The sequence below is a fragment of the Gracilinanus agilis genome, chromosome 2 (genome assembly GCF_016433145.1).
Source record: "Gracilinanus agilis isolate LMUSP501 chromosome 2, AgileGrace, whole genome shotgun sequence".
Lineage (NCBI taxonomy): Eukaryota > Metazoa > Chordata > Mammalia > Didelphimorphia > Didelphidae > Gracilinanus > Gracilinanus agilis.
Genome location: NC_058131.1, coordinates 105,516,422 through 105,534,090, shown reverse-complemented (window position 1 = coordinate 105,534,090; position 17,669 = coordinate 105,516,422). Strand labels below are relative to the sequence as shown.

The window sequence follows — 17,669 nt, the reverse complement described above, 5'->3', positions numbered from 1 at the left end:
CTTATTTATTCTGAGCAGAAGTTCAGACAGGAAATAGAAGGGAAGAAAGTGAAATTATCACTATAACATCTTATAACGATGCCTAAAATCCAAATCTCTCTAAGAAACCCTAAATCTAACTGCCTTCTTGGGCAGGATCTTCTTGCCTGACAGAGCAGGCCTAACTTATCTACTCTGTCTAAGATCATAATCACTAACTACTGCACTAATCAGTATCTAATTACCTACGTTAATCATTAATCACCATCGACCTCCTTAAAATAGTTCTTCCTCAACTGTAAATAGTGAAACTGCCTGTCACAGAGGCACAGACACAAATTCCTGCTCTCTCAAAGTTCTGAGGAGAAAAAGCCTAACTGTCAACACATTCCTTCCTTATATATGATCCTTGTCTCCTAGGTGACGGAATCTTCACAAAAGTCTGCCAGAGCTATTCTCAGCTGTGAAACTCTTACTTAGAAAAACCTGCTCTTAAAGAGACAGAGTGAGATTAAGAAACTGGATGGATGGATGGATGAAGGTTGAGTGAGCAAAGTTGAGACTTATCAAAGTTGCTAGCACTTTTCTAAGGGCACATTTAAACTCAGGTCTTCCAGATCAGTATTCTACCCACAGCACTGCTTAGCTGCCTTAAAAAATGCAATGATTTGCCCAGATCCCAGAGATACTTAAAAGAGAACAAGATTAGAATTTGTGCTAACTTTTGGGTCAAAATCCTCAGAGAATTTTGCTGATAGCTAATGAAGAAATAGGGGGAATGAATGAACACAAATTGGGAAAAAATAATTGCAAATGAACAGAATCACAAATGGGTTTTTTTCTAATATACTGTGTGTACAAATACATGCTTATATGAATTTACCTATCTCTGGAAGCACCACCCAAAAAGACTCAAGGATGCAGAAATAGAAGGAAAGGGTGGGAAATTTCCATGTGAAAAGAATAAGGTTAGAATGTAAATTTTCTCATCTGTAGAACTTGTTAGGTTTTTTTCATGCTATTTTTACTTTCCTAAACGTCATCCTCAGAAGAGGAAGGAAATGCTAACAATGGAGAATGCTAGGAATTGCAGAGGAGAGACATACAGTCAGGCTGATGCTTCTTGTAGTGGATTTTGAATTGAATCTCAAAACTCTACTATCCCTACCCTTTGACCCCAGATGAGCTATATAACCTCTTCAGGCTTTACTTTCCAAATCTATAAAATGAAGGAATTGGAAATTATCTCAGATCTCAATCTGGGATCTCACAGTTAACCTCTAAAAACCTGTTCCGGATACTCCTAACCTTCTCTTATGCAGTATTTTTCTTCATTGGCTTTAAATATGGCAACATTCTTGGAGATATACATTCATTCACAAGATGACATTTGAATTTCAAGTGTATTCATCTTTCTTGAAAATTATTTGTATTAAAGATTAATTTTATAATTTAATATTAAAGATTATTTTCAATATTTGGTTCAGTGTGCCATAATGCAGAAGGCTCTAGTTGGGTTTTACTTTTACTAATTTTTGACCTTTGTTAAAAGTCAGAATAACAAGTTTTTCATTTCACAAAGACTCCTTAGTGTTTCTGGGGTAATATGTATGTACATTTTTTTTAGCACTTTTTTAGTTTCCCTTGCCATGGTCCTACAAAAACTTTACACAGTTGTGTATATGCCTGCCATTATTATCCATCTGGAGGTGGATAACTAGCTTTTCAAAAAAATGAACTATATAGTACACACTTTTAAGTTCAGTCTGTATTAATAACATTTTCTCCATCACTTTCTTAAGCCCAAACAATCAAGAAAACATGAAACCAAGCCCAGATTTGTAGCACTTGAAGATATAATCAATAAACAATAAATCAATAAATATTTATTAAGCAGGTTACATCTGTGCTAAATGCTGAATACAAATGTTTATGCTGAAAATTTAACAACTGAGTCACCATACATAATCCCATGGATTCTCCCCGTTCACCTAAATTCTCTCCCATAATTCCAGACTGACTTATCGACATAAGAAATATGGATCTCAAAGCAGCCTTTAAAGATAGAAAATAAGAACCCACTATATATATCCACTTTGGGTGCTTCCTTCAGATGCTTGGGCCTAGGTGGTGTCTCAGTTGCCTGATGTACCAAATGGCCATAAGGAAAGGTTATTTTAAACACTCAACCACAGCAGAGGGAAAAAAAAGAGTGTCGAAGCAGATCTATTTGGCCACCTACTTGATGGAAAGGGAGCAAAGCACAGGGAATCTGCTCTCAGGTAAGTGGGCTTGGAAGTGGCCAGGGCTGAAGCTTCTCTGCTCCGCTTTTACCCATCCTTTAAAGGGGACCAAGGTGACGCAGGAAACACTCTGAAGGCGGTACTTGAATAAATAGCGTACCAAGCAGTCAGAAGTACGGCATTTTAAAAGGAGAAGAAGCCAAGATTCTCAGGCTGGCCCCATCCAGATAGGTGACAGAGCTTGACCTAATAATCATGTGCTCTTCCCCCGGCCTTCGTCTCCTTGTCTATAATTTGAGATTGCATTCCATGACCACCAAAGTGCTGATGCCCTCTCAGGCATGCAGTTGGTACTTAATACGTGAGATTTAAAGAAGAAATGTTAAAAATATCTAATGGTCAGGTCAAGGAAATGGATACAAAATAGATATCTGACGATTGGGTGCTAGTTAAACAATCTGTGGGACATGAATGTAATGTGATAAAAACTTCGCCATAAGATGAATAAAATTTCAGAGAAGGAAGGTTCTGAAGATTTATGTGAACTGAAACAGACTGCAGTCATCAGAATCAGGGAAACAATATTTGTAATGACAACAACAATGTAAAAAAGAAACAGCAAAGAAACTGAAATTGACAGAAGGTATGAGTTTAAAAGACTCAAAAAAATAAAAATGTAAGGAACAAAATTGAATGCTGCAATAATTAAAAAATATGAAACTAAATAACAGATGAAAGAAACAAAAACAAAAACAAATATCCCTCTCTCTGCTTTGCAAAGGTTAGAAACTAAAAGTGAGGAGGATGACAAATATATTATCAGACTGAATGATATGCTGTTTAATTTTACATAACTAATTTTATTTTTTTTTTCACTTTTCCTTGCACAGGATGCCTTATCTGGCAGAGGGGAGAGAGGGACATATTCAGAAGTAAAAGTACAAGAAAAAAAATTTAAATTAAAAAAATATCTCTATATAACATTAGTTAATTTTACTTGAAATCACTGGGGAGAGATTTTTACTTTTCTTAGAATTTCCAATTTCCTTGTCTATGTTGAAGGACAGAGATTGGAAGTATGTAAATACTTTGTAAGGTCCCTTTCCAGTTCTTAATGCCATTGCCTCTGTTAATTATTCCCAATTTATCCTGTCTGTAGCTTGACTGTACATAGTTGTCTGTATATTGCTGTATATCCCATTAAATCAGCAAGCTCCTTAAGAGCAGGGACTATTTTACCTTTCTTTGTATTCTCAGGGCTTAAAAAATATTTATTGGCCAAAGCCTATGGTATGGTGGTGTCTTGAACAGTTATAAGGAAGCCAGAAAGAGATGATTTTGGAGAAGATACCAGCACTGTTTTGGACATGCTGAATTCGGAATATCAATGGGATGTCCAGTTTGAGACATCTAAAAGGCAGTAATATAAAAGGGGAGCTCAGGAGGCAGACTAGGACACGGATTTGGGAATCATCCAAATAGAGATAATCATTTAACCCATGAGCCAAGGAGATAACCAAGTGAGAAAACAGGGACCAGGGGTCTCAAACGAAGGCCAGTCATCCAAATGAAGGCCTGTTTTTGTTGCCCTGGAGATAAAAGTTTTTACTTAGAAGAAGAATGCCTAGGAGAGAACCTAAGGGGGACATCCAATTAGTGGCTTTGATAAGGATGAATATACAGGTAAAGGAACCTGAAAGGGAAAAGTCACACAGGTAGAAGGAAACTAGGAAAGAGCAGGGTCACAAAAATTTAAAGAAAGTACAAAGGATCAAAGATCAAGAAGGTTGAAGACTAAGGAAAAGGTCATTAGACCAGCAATTAAAGAGCTCCCTGGTACCTTTAAAGAGTAGTTTTAGCTAAATGAGGAGGTGGGAAGCCAGAAGAAAATAAGGAAATGAAGAAGAGGCCCTGATGTGAGTATGGAAGAGAAAGAAAGAAAAGAGAAATCCAGGACAATCGCTAGCAGGCTACCATGCTCATGGGAGGTATTTTTGAGGATAGAGAAGACAGAGCTTGTAGATAGTGTGAAATGGTAGATTAGACAGGGAATGGGTTAAGAGGGGGTGACCTGCTAGAGAAGATGGGATAAGATGAAGAGCACACGGAGACCTGTCCACATGCCTTGTCAACGAGAAGGTCAGCTTTTCCCATGAGATGGGTGATGGATGCTAGGCGGGAGAAGACATTTGAGAGATGTCATGTGGAAGGAGAAGTGAAGAGGGAGCTCTTGGAGAACAGCCCCAAGGTTTTAGTGAAGTATGAAATGAGGTGGACAGCAGAGAGGGTGGTGGGAAGTCAGGAATGGCCAAAGTGGTGCCAGGGATAGGGAAGGAATTGGAAAAGTACAAAAGGATTGCCTTGCTGCAGGGAAGGCCCAATCAAAATTATGTACTATGGACTGATAGTGGACATGGTCTGTTTTCTTAACTCTCTCTAGTTCCACTCAGCAGTAAACAGTTAGGAGAGAAAGCAGAGGTAATCTGTAGTGGACATTTGGCAAAAGAGATTAGCAAAAGGGTAAAAGAGCAAAGCCAAGTGTGGAGGGGAGGGCAGAATTAAAGTGATTCACCAAAGGGTCAACACAGGGAAGAGAAGAGAATACAGTGCAGAGATGGCCTGGGAAAGAGGTTGGAAGGACTGGAGATCACAGTGAGGATGAAGGTTAGGGTTTGGTCTAGCTTAAGGTAGAGTGAAATATGGACTAACAAAAGATTATGGTCAGTGGCAGCTGGGTAGCTCAGTGGATTGAGAGCCAGGCCTAGAGACAGGAGGTCCTAGGTTCAAATCCGGCCTCAGACACTTCCCAGCTGTGTGATCCTGGGCAAGTCACTTGACCCCCACTGCCTACCCTTACCAATCTTCCACCTATAAGTCAATACACAGAAGTTAAAGGTTTAAAATTTTAAAAAGATTATGGTCAGATAAAAGAATTTTGGAGTTTCTGAACATCAAAGTAGAACACTTGTGAGTGGTCCGAAGATCAAAGGTATATTGCTGAGGTATAATGGAGGCTCAATGGGAACTAAGACTGAGGAACTAGATAATTTGAATATTTGTAGGACTACCAATACATATGTAGTGATGGCAAAGGACTAAAAATGAAGCATGCTACTCCTTTCCTGACCCAGAGGTGATGGATTCAAAATACAGAATAAGACATAACTATCTGGGCGAATGAGGGCATCTTCTTTACTTGACTATGCATATTTCTATCAAAGGAATTTATTTATTACAATGGTACAGGGGGAAGAAGGGGAGAGAATAAATTCTTCTTATTTAATAGAGAAAAAAAATGAACAAGAAATCCTAATGAAGGTTTAGTCAGTGGCTGAAAAATTCTCATGACTTTTTATGCCCTGAAATTAATTAATGTAAATATAGTTACTACATTGATTTAGTCCACCAAGGAAAATAGACTGTCCTATGGATCAGGATCTAGGATCGAAATTCAAACTGCATGAATCTCAAAAAGAGAGGTCACTAAGTGATGGAGGGTAGAAAGTCTAGAAGTAGTAATGGGGAACAAGGAATATTTCAACCTTCCCATCAAAACCAGGGAGTTTGAAGTGGGGGCTGCATTTTGAGAAAAAGTACTAAGAATTCTGAAAAGGTGACAAAGGATGCAGCATTTTCAGGAATGAATTGTCTCAAAAGGGTCACAAAATGGCAGGAGAATGGAAAAGGCTTAAGGTGAAAGCAAGTCTGTTGAAGCTAGAAGGGACAACTTATGTTAACTTTGTTTTTAAATGGGAAAAAAAAACAACTTCATCCTACTATCTATTTCTTTGAGTTATAGATTTTTAAAAATGCAAAGCCACCAATTGTAGGGTTGATCCTGAAAGGTATTTTAAAATTCTTAAAATTCCAGTTCTTCTAGTGTCAGCTGTAGATTGTGCATTCCAGAGGGCGCAGTAAAGAGGGAAGAGGAAAGAAAGGGGGAGGGGGTGGGGATAAGCCTATACAGGGTCAAAGAGCAATGGAAGGAGTCTGTAAATTTGGAGTGGGACATTTAGGAGGTAGAGTGGAGGGGGATGGAAATAAAGGAGGCAGCTGAAGAGGGAGAAAAGGTTTTGACTTGGAGGGAAGTATCAGAACCAGAGAAATAATCAAAGGAAGCCCAGTATTAAGGACTGAGTCCGAGCAGAGCATCAATGATTGAAGAGAGGTCCATTGAGGAAGGCAGGTGATTAGACATCCCATTTATTCTAAGGTGTTAATTTTTCCCAATTTTTTATTCTTTAACAATACAATCTGCAGTAACATAATATACCAACACCCTGTTCAATGCCAGGCAAGTCTCCTCACTTTTCCCCAAATATATCTTACTTATTCTTCCTTTAATCTCTTAGTCAAGGCTAGACTGTTCACCCTATGCCTCAGTGCCTATCCAAATCCTTTTTCTCCTTTTAAGACTCAGCTTAAGCCCCACCTCCTGTAATTGCGAAATAAATTGATTTCACAACAGACTGACTAGAAAGTAACTCCTTACACAACACAACCTTTGAGCTTTGGGATATAAGAGCAAGAGGGATTTTGCCCATGTAAAAATGAATCAAACAAAACTTTTATAATCTACTTCATTCCCTTTTTCTATTTGAGATCTATGTACAAGCTTCTCCTGTTTCTGACCACTCACTCCCTCTTCCAAAACAGGTGATAAATCACTGTTTCCCACAACTTGGTTTTCCTGCTTCCACCCTCTCCCAAGGCTGAAAAGTCCCCCCCCTCCATTCTTTGCCTATTTTAAATTCTAATCTTTTCTTGCTAGTTTAAGTCCTACCACCTACCTCCTGTTATCTCTTCTTGCAAGTTTAAGTCCTACCTCTTCCTATTATCTCTTTCTTAGCTATTTACACTGCACTCCTCTCTGAATACCTATAGAACTCTGAGGCCCTCAGATTTGCTCCATGGCCTTGGACTTGGTCTTTTATTTAATACATTCCAACTTTAGGAAGTTCTATTTTCCCATTGGAACAAAGTTACAGTTTTGATTAGGTCTAACAATCTAGCCCATGAAACCTATTTTATATATAACATATATGAAAGATTATAACAACCCCTAGTCTCCAGGGTTGTTGTGAGGATAAAATGAGATCAAATTTATAAGGTAGTATCAGGAAGAGGACTAGACAAAGCCACTAGTATATAAAGGCCATGTTTAACTCCACAAGGTTGATTCCCTAACTAGATTGTGAACTCCTTAGAGGCAAAGAAATAATTTTCTATTTTAAATTCTCTCTCAATGCCTAACAACAGTTTTAGGTGTGTGGTAGGTACTCTCTAAAAACATTATCTTTTTATCCTGATTTAGCCCATTTCCACTTTATTAGATTGTGATCTCAAGGTCAGACTATCTTTTTGCCTTTCTTTGTAGTGCCTATCACACTAGAGGAGGCGCTAAATAAATGCTTATAGACCACTGACTGAAATAATAGAAAAGTATCTGATTTTTGTTTTGAAATCACCTTTTGTGTTGGGATTGACATCTTGCCTTCTTCTTCAACAGCCTTTCTATCAAGTTAAGCTAAGACTTTTTCCTCAAATGGTATAGAAATGGGGCAGCTAGGCCTAAAGATGGGAGTCCAAGGTTCAAATCTGGCCTCAGACACTTCCTAGTTGTGTGACCCTGGGCAAATCCCTTAACCCCCATTGTCTGGCCCTTACCCTTCTTTTGCCTTGGAAGTATAAGAATGAGTAATTTCATTCTTATAGAAGCAATACACAGAATTAATTCTAAGAAGGTAGGCAAAGGTTTTATAGATAGGTAGGTAGATAGAATAGATAGATAGAAAGAAAGGATAGACATAATTTTTGATAGTTTCTTCTTGCAATCCTATGTATATTATTTTACACATTTAAGAACATTATTTTAAGAGGTCACCAGGTAGCCAAAAGAGTTCCATGACACAAAAAAGGTGAACACCAGTATAAGATAATTTCCTCAGAAATCAGTTTATCTAAATGCAGCCAAGGATTGAATTTGGAGGGATTTAAAAGTGACTCCTCCCCCCCTCCCCCAACAGAAAAGGCCAAATGAAGAAAGAAGTGCTTTTGTATTGCTAATGGTCAACTAATTGCATTGGGGGAGGCCTACCAAAGGAAGGCCCCAAAGCCTTAAGGGAATCATATTTGTGTATGAATAGTAAAAGAAGACTTTGGTTTTGAAAGGCTTTTTTGGAAATGACAATAAAATAAACAAGCAGTCAGTTCTCAATTCTTTAATTCTATATGAAGTCAGTCAGCAGGGAAAACCTATAGGTGAGAGAATACAAAGGTAGGAAGATCTCTAAAATTTTAGAATAGTCTGAAAAACTAGGTGTAAAGTGTTTTAGCCTGCAGGTTTCACCAGCTGCATTAGAGATGTGCTCCAAAGACTAAATAATAGTGGGTGTTCATAGGGATGGGGGGTGGGAAGAGAGAAGGGGACTGAACAAAAGGCCATGTGAACAACTAACAGCACACAGTAATCACCCAAGTTTGCTCATCTGTAAAAGAAGTCCCCTGGACTACATTCAATTTCAACAAACATTTCTCAAGCACCTATTAGGAGCAAGTACAAAACTAGGTACTGGGTGGGGGAAGAGGTTAGAAGCAGATAAAATATAGGCCAGGGCCTTAAGGAGGTAGTTTTAAGTCCCCAAGGACTCTCTAATCCTATGATTTATGGTTAATTAAAAAAAATAATAAATCTGATGCAAAATAGGCAAAGAAAATACATTCTAAATCCAAATTCTTCTATTATCTGCTGTTTCAGATTACTGGTCCAGATAATCTAATGATTTCTGCCTCCCTATTACATGATGTCATCCCCATTTAAAAAAACTCAATGGAATAACTATCCCCTTATGGCTTGGAGAAGTAGAAATTTAGACTCTACATCTTCACTAAGAAGGTCCACTCTCCTTGGTTTAGATGAAGGGAGTCTGGTCCTTTTCATGGGACAAGGAGGCAGAGGGATTTGGGAGCACGCACTGTAACCACATCTAGCAAAGTACAGTTTTCAGTCAACTTCAAAGAGAAAAGGCCAAAATGCTCTCAATGAGTTAAGCTGCTTCAGTACTCTGTGTGTTGGATTTAAAAATCAGTCTGGCAGTCTACTGAACTATTTCTGGCCTGGGCTAGCTACCCCCAGCCCCCAAGGTTTCCCAGCACAGTCTTCCTTATCTCCCCCTATCATAAACCTAAAACTGAAGCTATCTTATCTGATGTCTTGAGGAATGTTTGTCTATGTTTGCCTGCTTTACAATATTTGCCTATTTAATGTATGTTTGCCAAATGCTTCCAGCCCCCTGACCCTGAAACCCCCCTCCCCAGATGCTTCCTGACCACCTGTCCCTGACACTACCTTGATAATTATGTATGTACCAACCCCCTTCCCCAAACATTTCTATATAAACTCTTGGCTGAGAATTCCAAGGGGTCGTTCAGGCATGCCTCTCTGCCTAGCGACCCTAGCTACTATTGCTAGTAAAGAATGAGCCTCTTCTTGCATATTGCATTGTCAGTGTGGTTCTTCCTCTGGCCATGATCGAACCTGGGTTAGGTATTAAAATTTGGGGTACAACATGTGTTAAGTCTTTGGAAAGAGAATTAAGGACTACAATGAATTATTAAATAAAAGGAATTATGTCGCTTGAGTGTTCTGCAAAAGTACTGTGTCATTTCAGAGCAATCGGATAGGTTTGTTCAAGACAAGAGTCAAATAGGATGACTTGCAGGTCCCTTCCAGTCCTTTGACCAGGGTCAAAAATTTTACTGTTCAAAGTCATAAAGATGAAGGAGAACAATAATCTTATAATAATAAAGTCTTTTAACAAAAACAACAAAAAAGTTATACTATCCTGAAGAAAAAGCAATGATTCTGATCTTATTTGTAAGATATAAATCATTTATTTTTCAGAGTCTCTCTAGGCAAGAAACCTCTCATTTAGTATAAATTCTGAAGCTCTCATTCCCTACTTGAAAAGATAATTAGAACTTTACATGTTAAAACATAAGTTTGGATGATCCTTCTTCCCCAGGTGACCTTTAATGAATCCTGTGTCACTTTCTAAACAACAGTTTCCCAAAAATCAATAAAAACAATCAAGATAGTAAAACATTAAGAGGCCAGGACAGGTCTAGCTTAAAAAAAAAAAAAAATAACCATTTTAGAAGTTGTACATCACATTTAATCGGTTTACAATCCAAATACAAAGGACAGAAGGATAAGTAGCTCTTCCCACTCCCCTCTCCCCACTGCCACCGCCATAAGGAGGGGGGTGGGGAAGCACTCTTACTAAAACTGGCCAGATTTTATGGAGGAACCACCTTTTATTTAGTTGTTTATTGTTTGGTTTGACCCACAAACCCACACAGGAAATGAGGAAAGTAGACTCCACTCTGGGAGCAAAAAGCATATACCTAACAGTCCTTCTGGATGTTCCCCCTCATTGTCTTTTACTGGGCACTGCTCCTGAAGAGACAGGCAGGAAAGCAAGACAGGAAGAGAGGAAAATCTGACTCCAAGTTTTTACCCTGGGCAATCTGTCATAAACCTCCCGGAAAGCACACCAGATGTCCCACGCTGAATCAAATAGGTAATGGCTGAAAGAGGCAATTTTCTCCTCGGGTTGCTAATAATAGTGACGGGGCCATAATCTTAGCCTTTTGCCTGCGGCCAAAGGTGTGTGAGAGATGGTCTGGGCAAGACAAATTGCTACTGTCAAGTTAAAGGGTGGAGATAAACTTTAAAATAAGGTTTTCTGGCAATACTGTCAGCCACCGCCATCATATTTTCCTGGTGATGTCACTACAGATGTAGGGTTCCCTCTCCCTGGGCGTCAGCTTGGCCACTATCCCATGCCCGTGAAAAAGCCTGCTTAAAAGACAGCATCCATTTTTCAAATCGTGCTGAGACAAAACCTGTTGGGTCAGTTTAGAGTGACTGGTTAAATCTTCTTGTGGTGAAGCTACATAAACAAAAGTCACATCAGAAGCAGCAGAGAAAGAGCCCAGAAACTGAATGGAGCTTATGTTTTTGCTGGAGGACTGACAGCTTCACTGCCTGTGAGAGTGAAGCGAATTCCCCAAGAAGCACTGTTCCCAGCGAGACAATAAAACACTTGCCTTTCCCTCCACCCTCAAATAAAAGCTTCAACACCAAGAAATGAGCTGGGAAAAAAGAAAAAAGAAAAATCATACTTTTCTAGAGTCAAAATAAATGGCAGTTCAAATGGTTCCCTTTTAAGAAATCGATAAAAATCCTATTTTTAGATACTGCTCAGGCCAGGACTCAAGACTTTCTAGACTAAATCAGGAAGCGTGACAATTTATGTTTAATGATAATTTGCACTTTACAAAATGCCTTTGATTCCATCACTTCATTTACCTTCTCAAAAAACCAGGAGGATAGATAGAATTGTTCTAATTTGACAGATAAGGAAATGAAAGGACTTGCCAAAAATCAGATGGTCAAAAGAATTAGAATCACTCAGAAAACATTTATTAAGGGGAAAAAGGAGCATAAATGCCTGTTAGTGCCAGATACTGTGCTAGAGATACAGTGCAAAGAATTAAATGGCCTACTTGCAATGGGCTAACATTTGAATATAGAAGACAACAAGAACATGTGTACGTTCTTGAAACAGCCTGGATTGGTGATGTGGGGGACACGAGGAACTGCCGGGTAAGAAAGCTCTCACCATCCCTGCAAGCTGGCGCCTCCCTTGTAACTTACAATCTTGAGAGGAGACAAAAGTACTAAGAGGTTAAAGGCCTTGCCATGGACCATCCAAGGCAGGGTGTGAACACAGGTTCTCTTGGCTTCAAGGGTGGCTTTCTATTCCCTCTATCATATGCTTCCCATTTGTGTGTGAGACACACAAGCAAAGATATGTACACATGTATGTACATGTATCGTGTGCAAACATATAGAACATACACATATAGATGTGTAGTAAACATATACCCAAATAGATTATTATTTATATATTAGGTATACATATCATTTTAGACATGTTAAACATATATGCACAAAATTTGCATTGTGTATAAACTTTTAGACATTAAATAGGCACTGCAAATATGCATTATATATATTATGTGCACAGAAATATGCGTTTAAGTGGATGTTAATATACATGTATATATAAATATATATTCTATATTCTGTGTATATATAAGCATACAAATAAATACAAGACAGTTTGGGAAGCAGGGCATTAGGATTTGGGGGTATCAGGAAAGGTTTTTCATAAAGAATTTGGTGTCTTGAATTGTATTTTGAAGGAAGAAGAACATTTCTAAGTGGTGATTGTAAGGGAGATGGCCAAGACAAAAGAAAGGAAGAAAGAGGATAGCATGTCATGTGTGAGGAACAGAAAGAAGGCAAATAAGTCCACAAATATTTACTAATTAAAGCAACTACTACATGCCAGGTACTATGATAAGCACTGGTGAAAAGACCAGGAATGACAGATTAGATAGAGCCAGATTGAGAAGGGCTTTAAAAGCAAAACAAGAGTTTCTATTTTATCTTAGGTGCAACAGAAAGGCACTGTAACTGTAGTTAATTGAGTAGGGGAGTAACACTGTTAGTTTTGAGCTTAAGAGACAATATTTTGGCATTAGTGTACTATAAAACATTTGAGGCCGGGCGATCCATTAGGAATCTTTTGTAATATTCTAGTGGTCATGGGGGCCTATGCAAGCCAAGCCATGTGAGTGGAGATAAGCGGTCCTGTGAGAAAGATGCTGTTGCGATAGAGACAGCAAAATCTGGCAATTAACTAGATAGGTTAGGGAGAAAAACTGAGAGAAATGCTGAGGTTATGAAGCTGGGAGACTGAAAGAAGGAGGGAGTAATGCAGGATGGAGAGTTGAGGGAAAGGATATTAAGATTTCAGTTTTGGACATGATGACTTTGAGATGTTTTCAGGGCATCCAGTTAGAAATTTCTATTAGACAACTGGTGATTCAGAGCTGAAGCTCAGGAGTGAGAGTCTAGATAAATAGTGGTGGGATTCCAGGCCAGATTCCAAGTCACAGAATCATCTACTGAGAGCTGTTAGGGTCTTTTGAAGCTATTTAGTCTAATTTACATATAAGAAAACTGAAGCCTAGGGAGACTGTGATTTGTCCAAAAAGTTCAAATAGGGGAAAATGGTCAAAGTTCCTTTAAAAAAAATTTTTTTAAACCTTATTTTCTGTCTTAGAATCAATACTAAGGCAGAAGAGCAGTAAGAGCTAGGCAACTGGGTTAAGTGGTTTGACTAGGGTCACAGGAATTAGCTGAAGCCACATTTGAACCCAATTCCAGGCCTGGTATTCTATCCTCTATGCCACCTGCCTGCCCCTCTGCCATTTTAATTTTATAAAATTCAGTTTCATTTGTTGGGCCTTGTTGATCCTTCCATCAAAACTTCTGTCACCATGTCTGCCTTTTTGTTGTTTTGTTAGTTGATTTTATACCAATTTATAAGTCTTTCCAGGCTTTTCTGTTTTTACCATAATCATCACTTCTTGGGGCAAAGAGTATTCTGTCGCATTCATGTGCCACAATTTACTTAGTCATTCACCAAGAAATGGTGTCTACTTTGAAACTAGTTCTGTGCTTCTAGAAAAAAGGCTGCTATATTTTGGAGGATATGGGGCCTTTGTTTTTGTTACTGGTTTCCTTAAGGTATAGGTAGTAAGGCAGGAGAATCTTTTGATCAAAAGGTACGGACATTTTAGCCATTTTATTTGCGCAATTCCAAATTGTAGTAGTCTTACCAATTCACAGTTCCAGGGAGAATCAATGTGTTTGCTTTTCTAGAACTCCTCTTACTTTGCATCACAGTTAAAGCTCTTTTCTACCAAACTAAATTGTTTTGCCTTCTGAGGGAAGGGGCAATAGGGAGGAGTGGTGGTAGGATGATGAGAGCTGTGATTTCATGGTTGAAGTTCAATCTCCCAAGACAGATCAACAAGTTCAAGCCTTAAATAGCCTGCCCAGAGTTCACTCATGATTTGGACCCTCATCTTCCAAACTGAAAGAATAGTTCTCTATCTACTATGCAATGTTGCTTCTACTCTTATCAACCAAATTATAATTTCACTGAAGAAGGAATTTTCTGTAATTCAAGAGAATGGAGCCATTTGATTATATTTGAGGACAGTGTGGACTCAAAAACTTATTGTTTATTCCCCAATTCCTCCTCCATTAACATTTTCTGTCCAAACAAATGTATAGTAAATTGCAGAATAAAAAAGGAAAAGACTATTTTAAAATACTCTTCCTCTAAATTTCAGGTGGAAAGGGAAAAGTCAGAATGAAGATAAATCTCACTTACAAGTCTCTCTCCCGAGAGAACCTCAAGCAGTTTGATGAGCATCCGTCCATCTCGAAGATCAGTGTACAAATCTGTGATTCGACAGGACACACGGGCAAGATGTGAATTAACCCACTTGGTAAAAGTCTTCTTTTGTACAGCCTCCCGCTCATCTGAGAAAAGAAAGGGAAAAAATTTTAATTTCAACCACAGTATTGGCGATCATGTACAATGAAATCTGCAAAGTAATAAGCATGTTCTTCTATTCTGACCAGCACTATCATAAAAGCACAGTAAACTCAAATGCTAATAAAATGGCTACTTTTCCACCTTCTTTACCAAGGGCATTTGTCTGAAAGTCAACTGGATAATCCACAAAAATTCAAAGTGAAAAACCGGCTACCATCACCGTCTCATTCCCCTGGTTTATTACTCCTACCCTTCCCAGAGAATACACCAAGATCTTCAGTTTGGAGCTAAAAGGAGTCTCTGAGGACATCAAGTTCAGCAATCTTACTTAAGAGATGAGACAATCGAGGTCCTAAGAGATGAAGTGAACTTATCCAAGGTTATACAAGTCATAGGTGTCAGAAGTGGGCCTTAGCTCTGGCCCCTAACACCAGAGCCAGTCCTCCTCACGCTGAAGCAAGATGCCTCCCAGGTCTTTATAAAAATGTCCAGTTCATAAAACTTAGAATTCTTATGCAACAAATATTTATTCAATCCTTACAACAAGTAATCCACTGTATTAAGGGCTAGCCAAAACTGAGAACTGAGAAAAGAGGAATATGGGAGAATTCTAGCTACTTATTGTTCCCTGCCTCTCTGAAGGAGAGGGTATAAAAGAAACTGTGTACATAACAGATAGATAGCAACTGTTACCTCAATATTTAAATCAACAAATGTTTATTAAGTGCCTGCTAAGTGTCAGGCAATGAGGATAAAAAAGAGGCAAAGACAGTTCCCTACCCTTGAGGAACTTACTTACAATCTAATGGGAGAGACAACATACAAACAAAAACACACAAAGCAAGTCATATACAGGATAAACAGCAAACAGTTAACAGAGGGAAGGCACCAGTATTAAGATGAGTTGGGGAAGATTTCCTACAGAAGGTGAGATTTTAGTTGGGCTACAAAGAAGTCACAGAGGATCCAAGGATCAGAACCTGTGTTTTTTCTTTTCTTTTTAAATGAGACCTTGAAATTTTACTAATAGGAATTCTCCATAAGGAATGGATGTACCAACATACTCTGTAATTTAAAGCATTAGAGAAATGCCTGGCTGCTGAGAGAATACATGACTTCCCAAGATCATTGAGTCAGCGTAGGTCGGTTATTTCTTTGAACCCAGGTCTTCCATACTCCAAAGTCAATTCTCTATTCATTTCATATTATATTCATCTTATTCATAATCATAAAGTGAGATTGCTTCTCACTTAACGGTGCTTCCCTGAAGTCAGAGACTACCTTGATTTCATATTTATATCACTACCTAATGCTTAGCATAGTAACTGGCATGTAGTAAATACTTAATGTTTCTTCCTTCACTCATTTAGTGACTCCTTTCGTAATTCCATTCATTCATTCATTCATTTATGAAGCACCTGCTAAGTTCTAGGGACTGTGCTCAGTACTAGGGACAAGACAGAATCAGTCTTCATGGTATCAATTGACACAGACTTTCTGGAAACTAAATGCCCTCTCTTCTCTTTCAGCCACAACAAATCCTACCTAATTACATAAAATGCACTCAAATAAAAGAAAGGCTTATGGTTCTGGTTCAAGTTCTGCCACTTAGCAGTTATGAAACTATGAGCTTCTGGGGATGAGAGATGACAGGATTAAACCAAGTGATCGCTATTCACTTGTGGACAAGGTATCATTATACCAGTCGAGGATGGTTTGGGACCATAGTTCTCAAAGTTTTGGTCTCGGGACCCCTTTACACTCTTACTGATGGCTAGCACTTCTACAGCAATTTAAAATTTACAAAGAGCTTTAGAAACAATATCTCATTTCATTCTCACAACAATCCTGAGAGGGAGGTACTATTGTTATCCCCATTTTACAGATGATTAGACTAGGTACAGAGAGGCTGCTCCAGGATCATACAGCAATTAAGCATCTAAGGCAGGATCTGAACTCAGATCTTCCTGGCTCCAACTATAATTTCTTTATCTCCACTGAAACACCTACCTGCCTATTGAAGGCCCTAACTATCTAATATAATGTAGATTATATTCATCACTATTTACTCTTAGAAATTAAAACTTTAAAATATTTTAAAATTCATTTAAAATAATAAATAAAAGTAAAATTAAAAACCCATTATATTAACATCAACGCCATTTTTTATTATATTTCCCAAATGAGAAAAACTGGTTGGGTTTTGGTGCTTTTAATTCTGTTTCATTCCAAAACATGGTTTAGTAAGATGAATCATGAATCAGGAGGTCTGGCTAATGTATCAGTAGTGGTAGCTTTCTAACCAGTTAGCAAGCAGCATGCCCTTGAGCATGTCAAAACTTCCTTAAGACTCAAATTTCTCATCTCTCCAATAAGAGAGGAGTTCTCCTCAAATGACCTTTGAAGATCCCTTCCAGCTTTAAAATTCTGGCTGGGTGATTTTTTCACAGTGTCCCCAGGCTAAAAGCAATATCTAACAGTTTGATTCATTAAGTAGTTAGGTTGAAAATTTTAAATATTCTATTACACCCCACTGGAAAACAAATTCAGGGCTTGCTCACCACAACCTGTATTCCTGTAGTCCTTGGGAGACTTCATGGAAGGCCTACTGTTTAAATCATATATAGTATTCTCATAATAAACTATAAATTGGCCCACTCACCTACACCAAACCTTCCTATTCTTTGCCCATCCAAATCAATTACCTTAGTCTCCTACAGCTCCATTAAGTATAAAATTAAGCTGAGGCCAGTTTGGTGGTTATTCGTGTTGGAACAAAATGTTTTGTGCCGTAAGTACCTAAATATTTGTTCAGTTCCCTTCGACCAATATTAATCCAGCATTTATGTTTCCCACTACTATGACTACATGAATGAAGAGAGAAGAAAGACTGGTCAGGATTTAGGTCCCAGACATTTTATTCCACACTATATACTGCTTTCTGACCAAAGCACAGCACCAT

At 38.3% G+C, this 17,669-nt stretch overlaps 1 protein-coding gene across 2 annotated transcripts in view; it reads right to left on the bottom strand.

Moving 5' to 3' along the window:
• The window catches only part of SPTBN1 (spectrin beta, non-erythrocytic 1), a 191,675-nt gene that overhangs the window by 89,610 nt on the left and 84,396 nt on the right, over positions 1-17,669 (bottom strand). For both annotated transcript variants that reach the window (XM_044663335.1, XM_044663336.1), the window contains exon 2: positions 14,540-14,691. In XM_044663335.1, the coding sequence (XP_044519270.1) occupies positions 14,540-14,691 (152 nt within the window). The remainder of the gene's footprint in view (positions 1-14,539; positions 14,692-17,669) is intronic.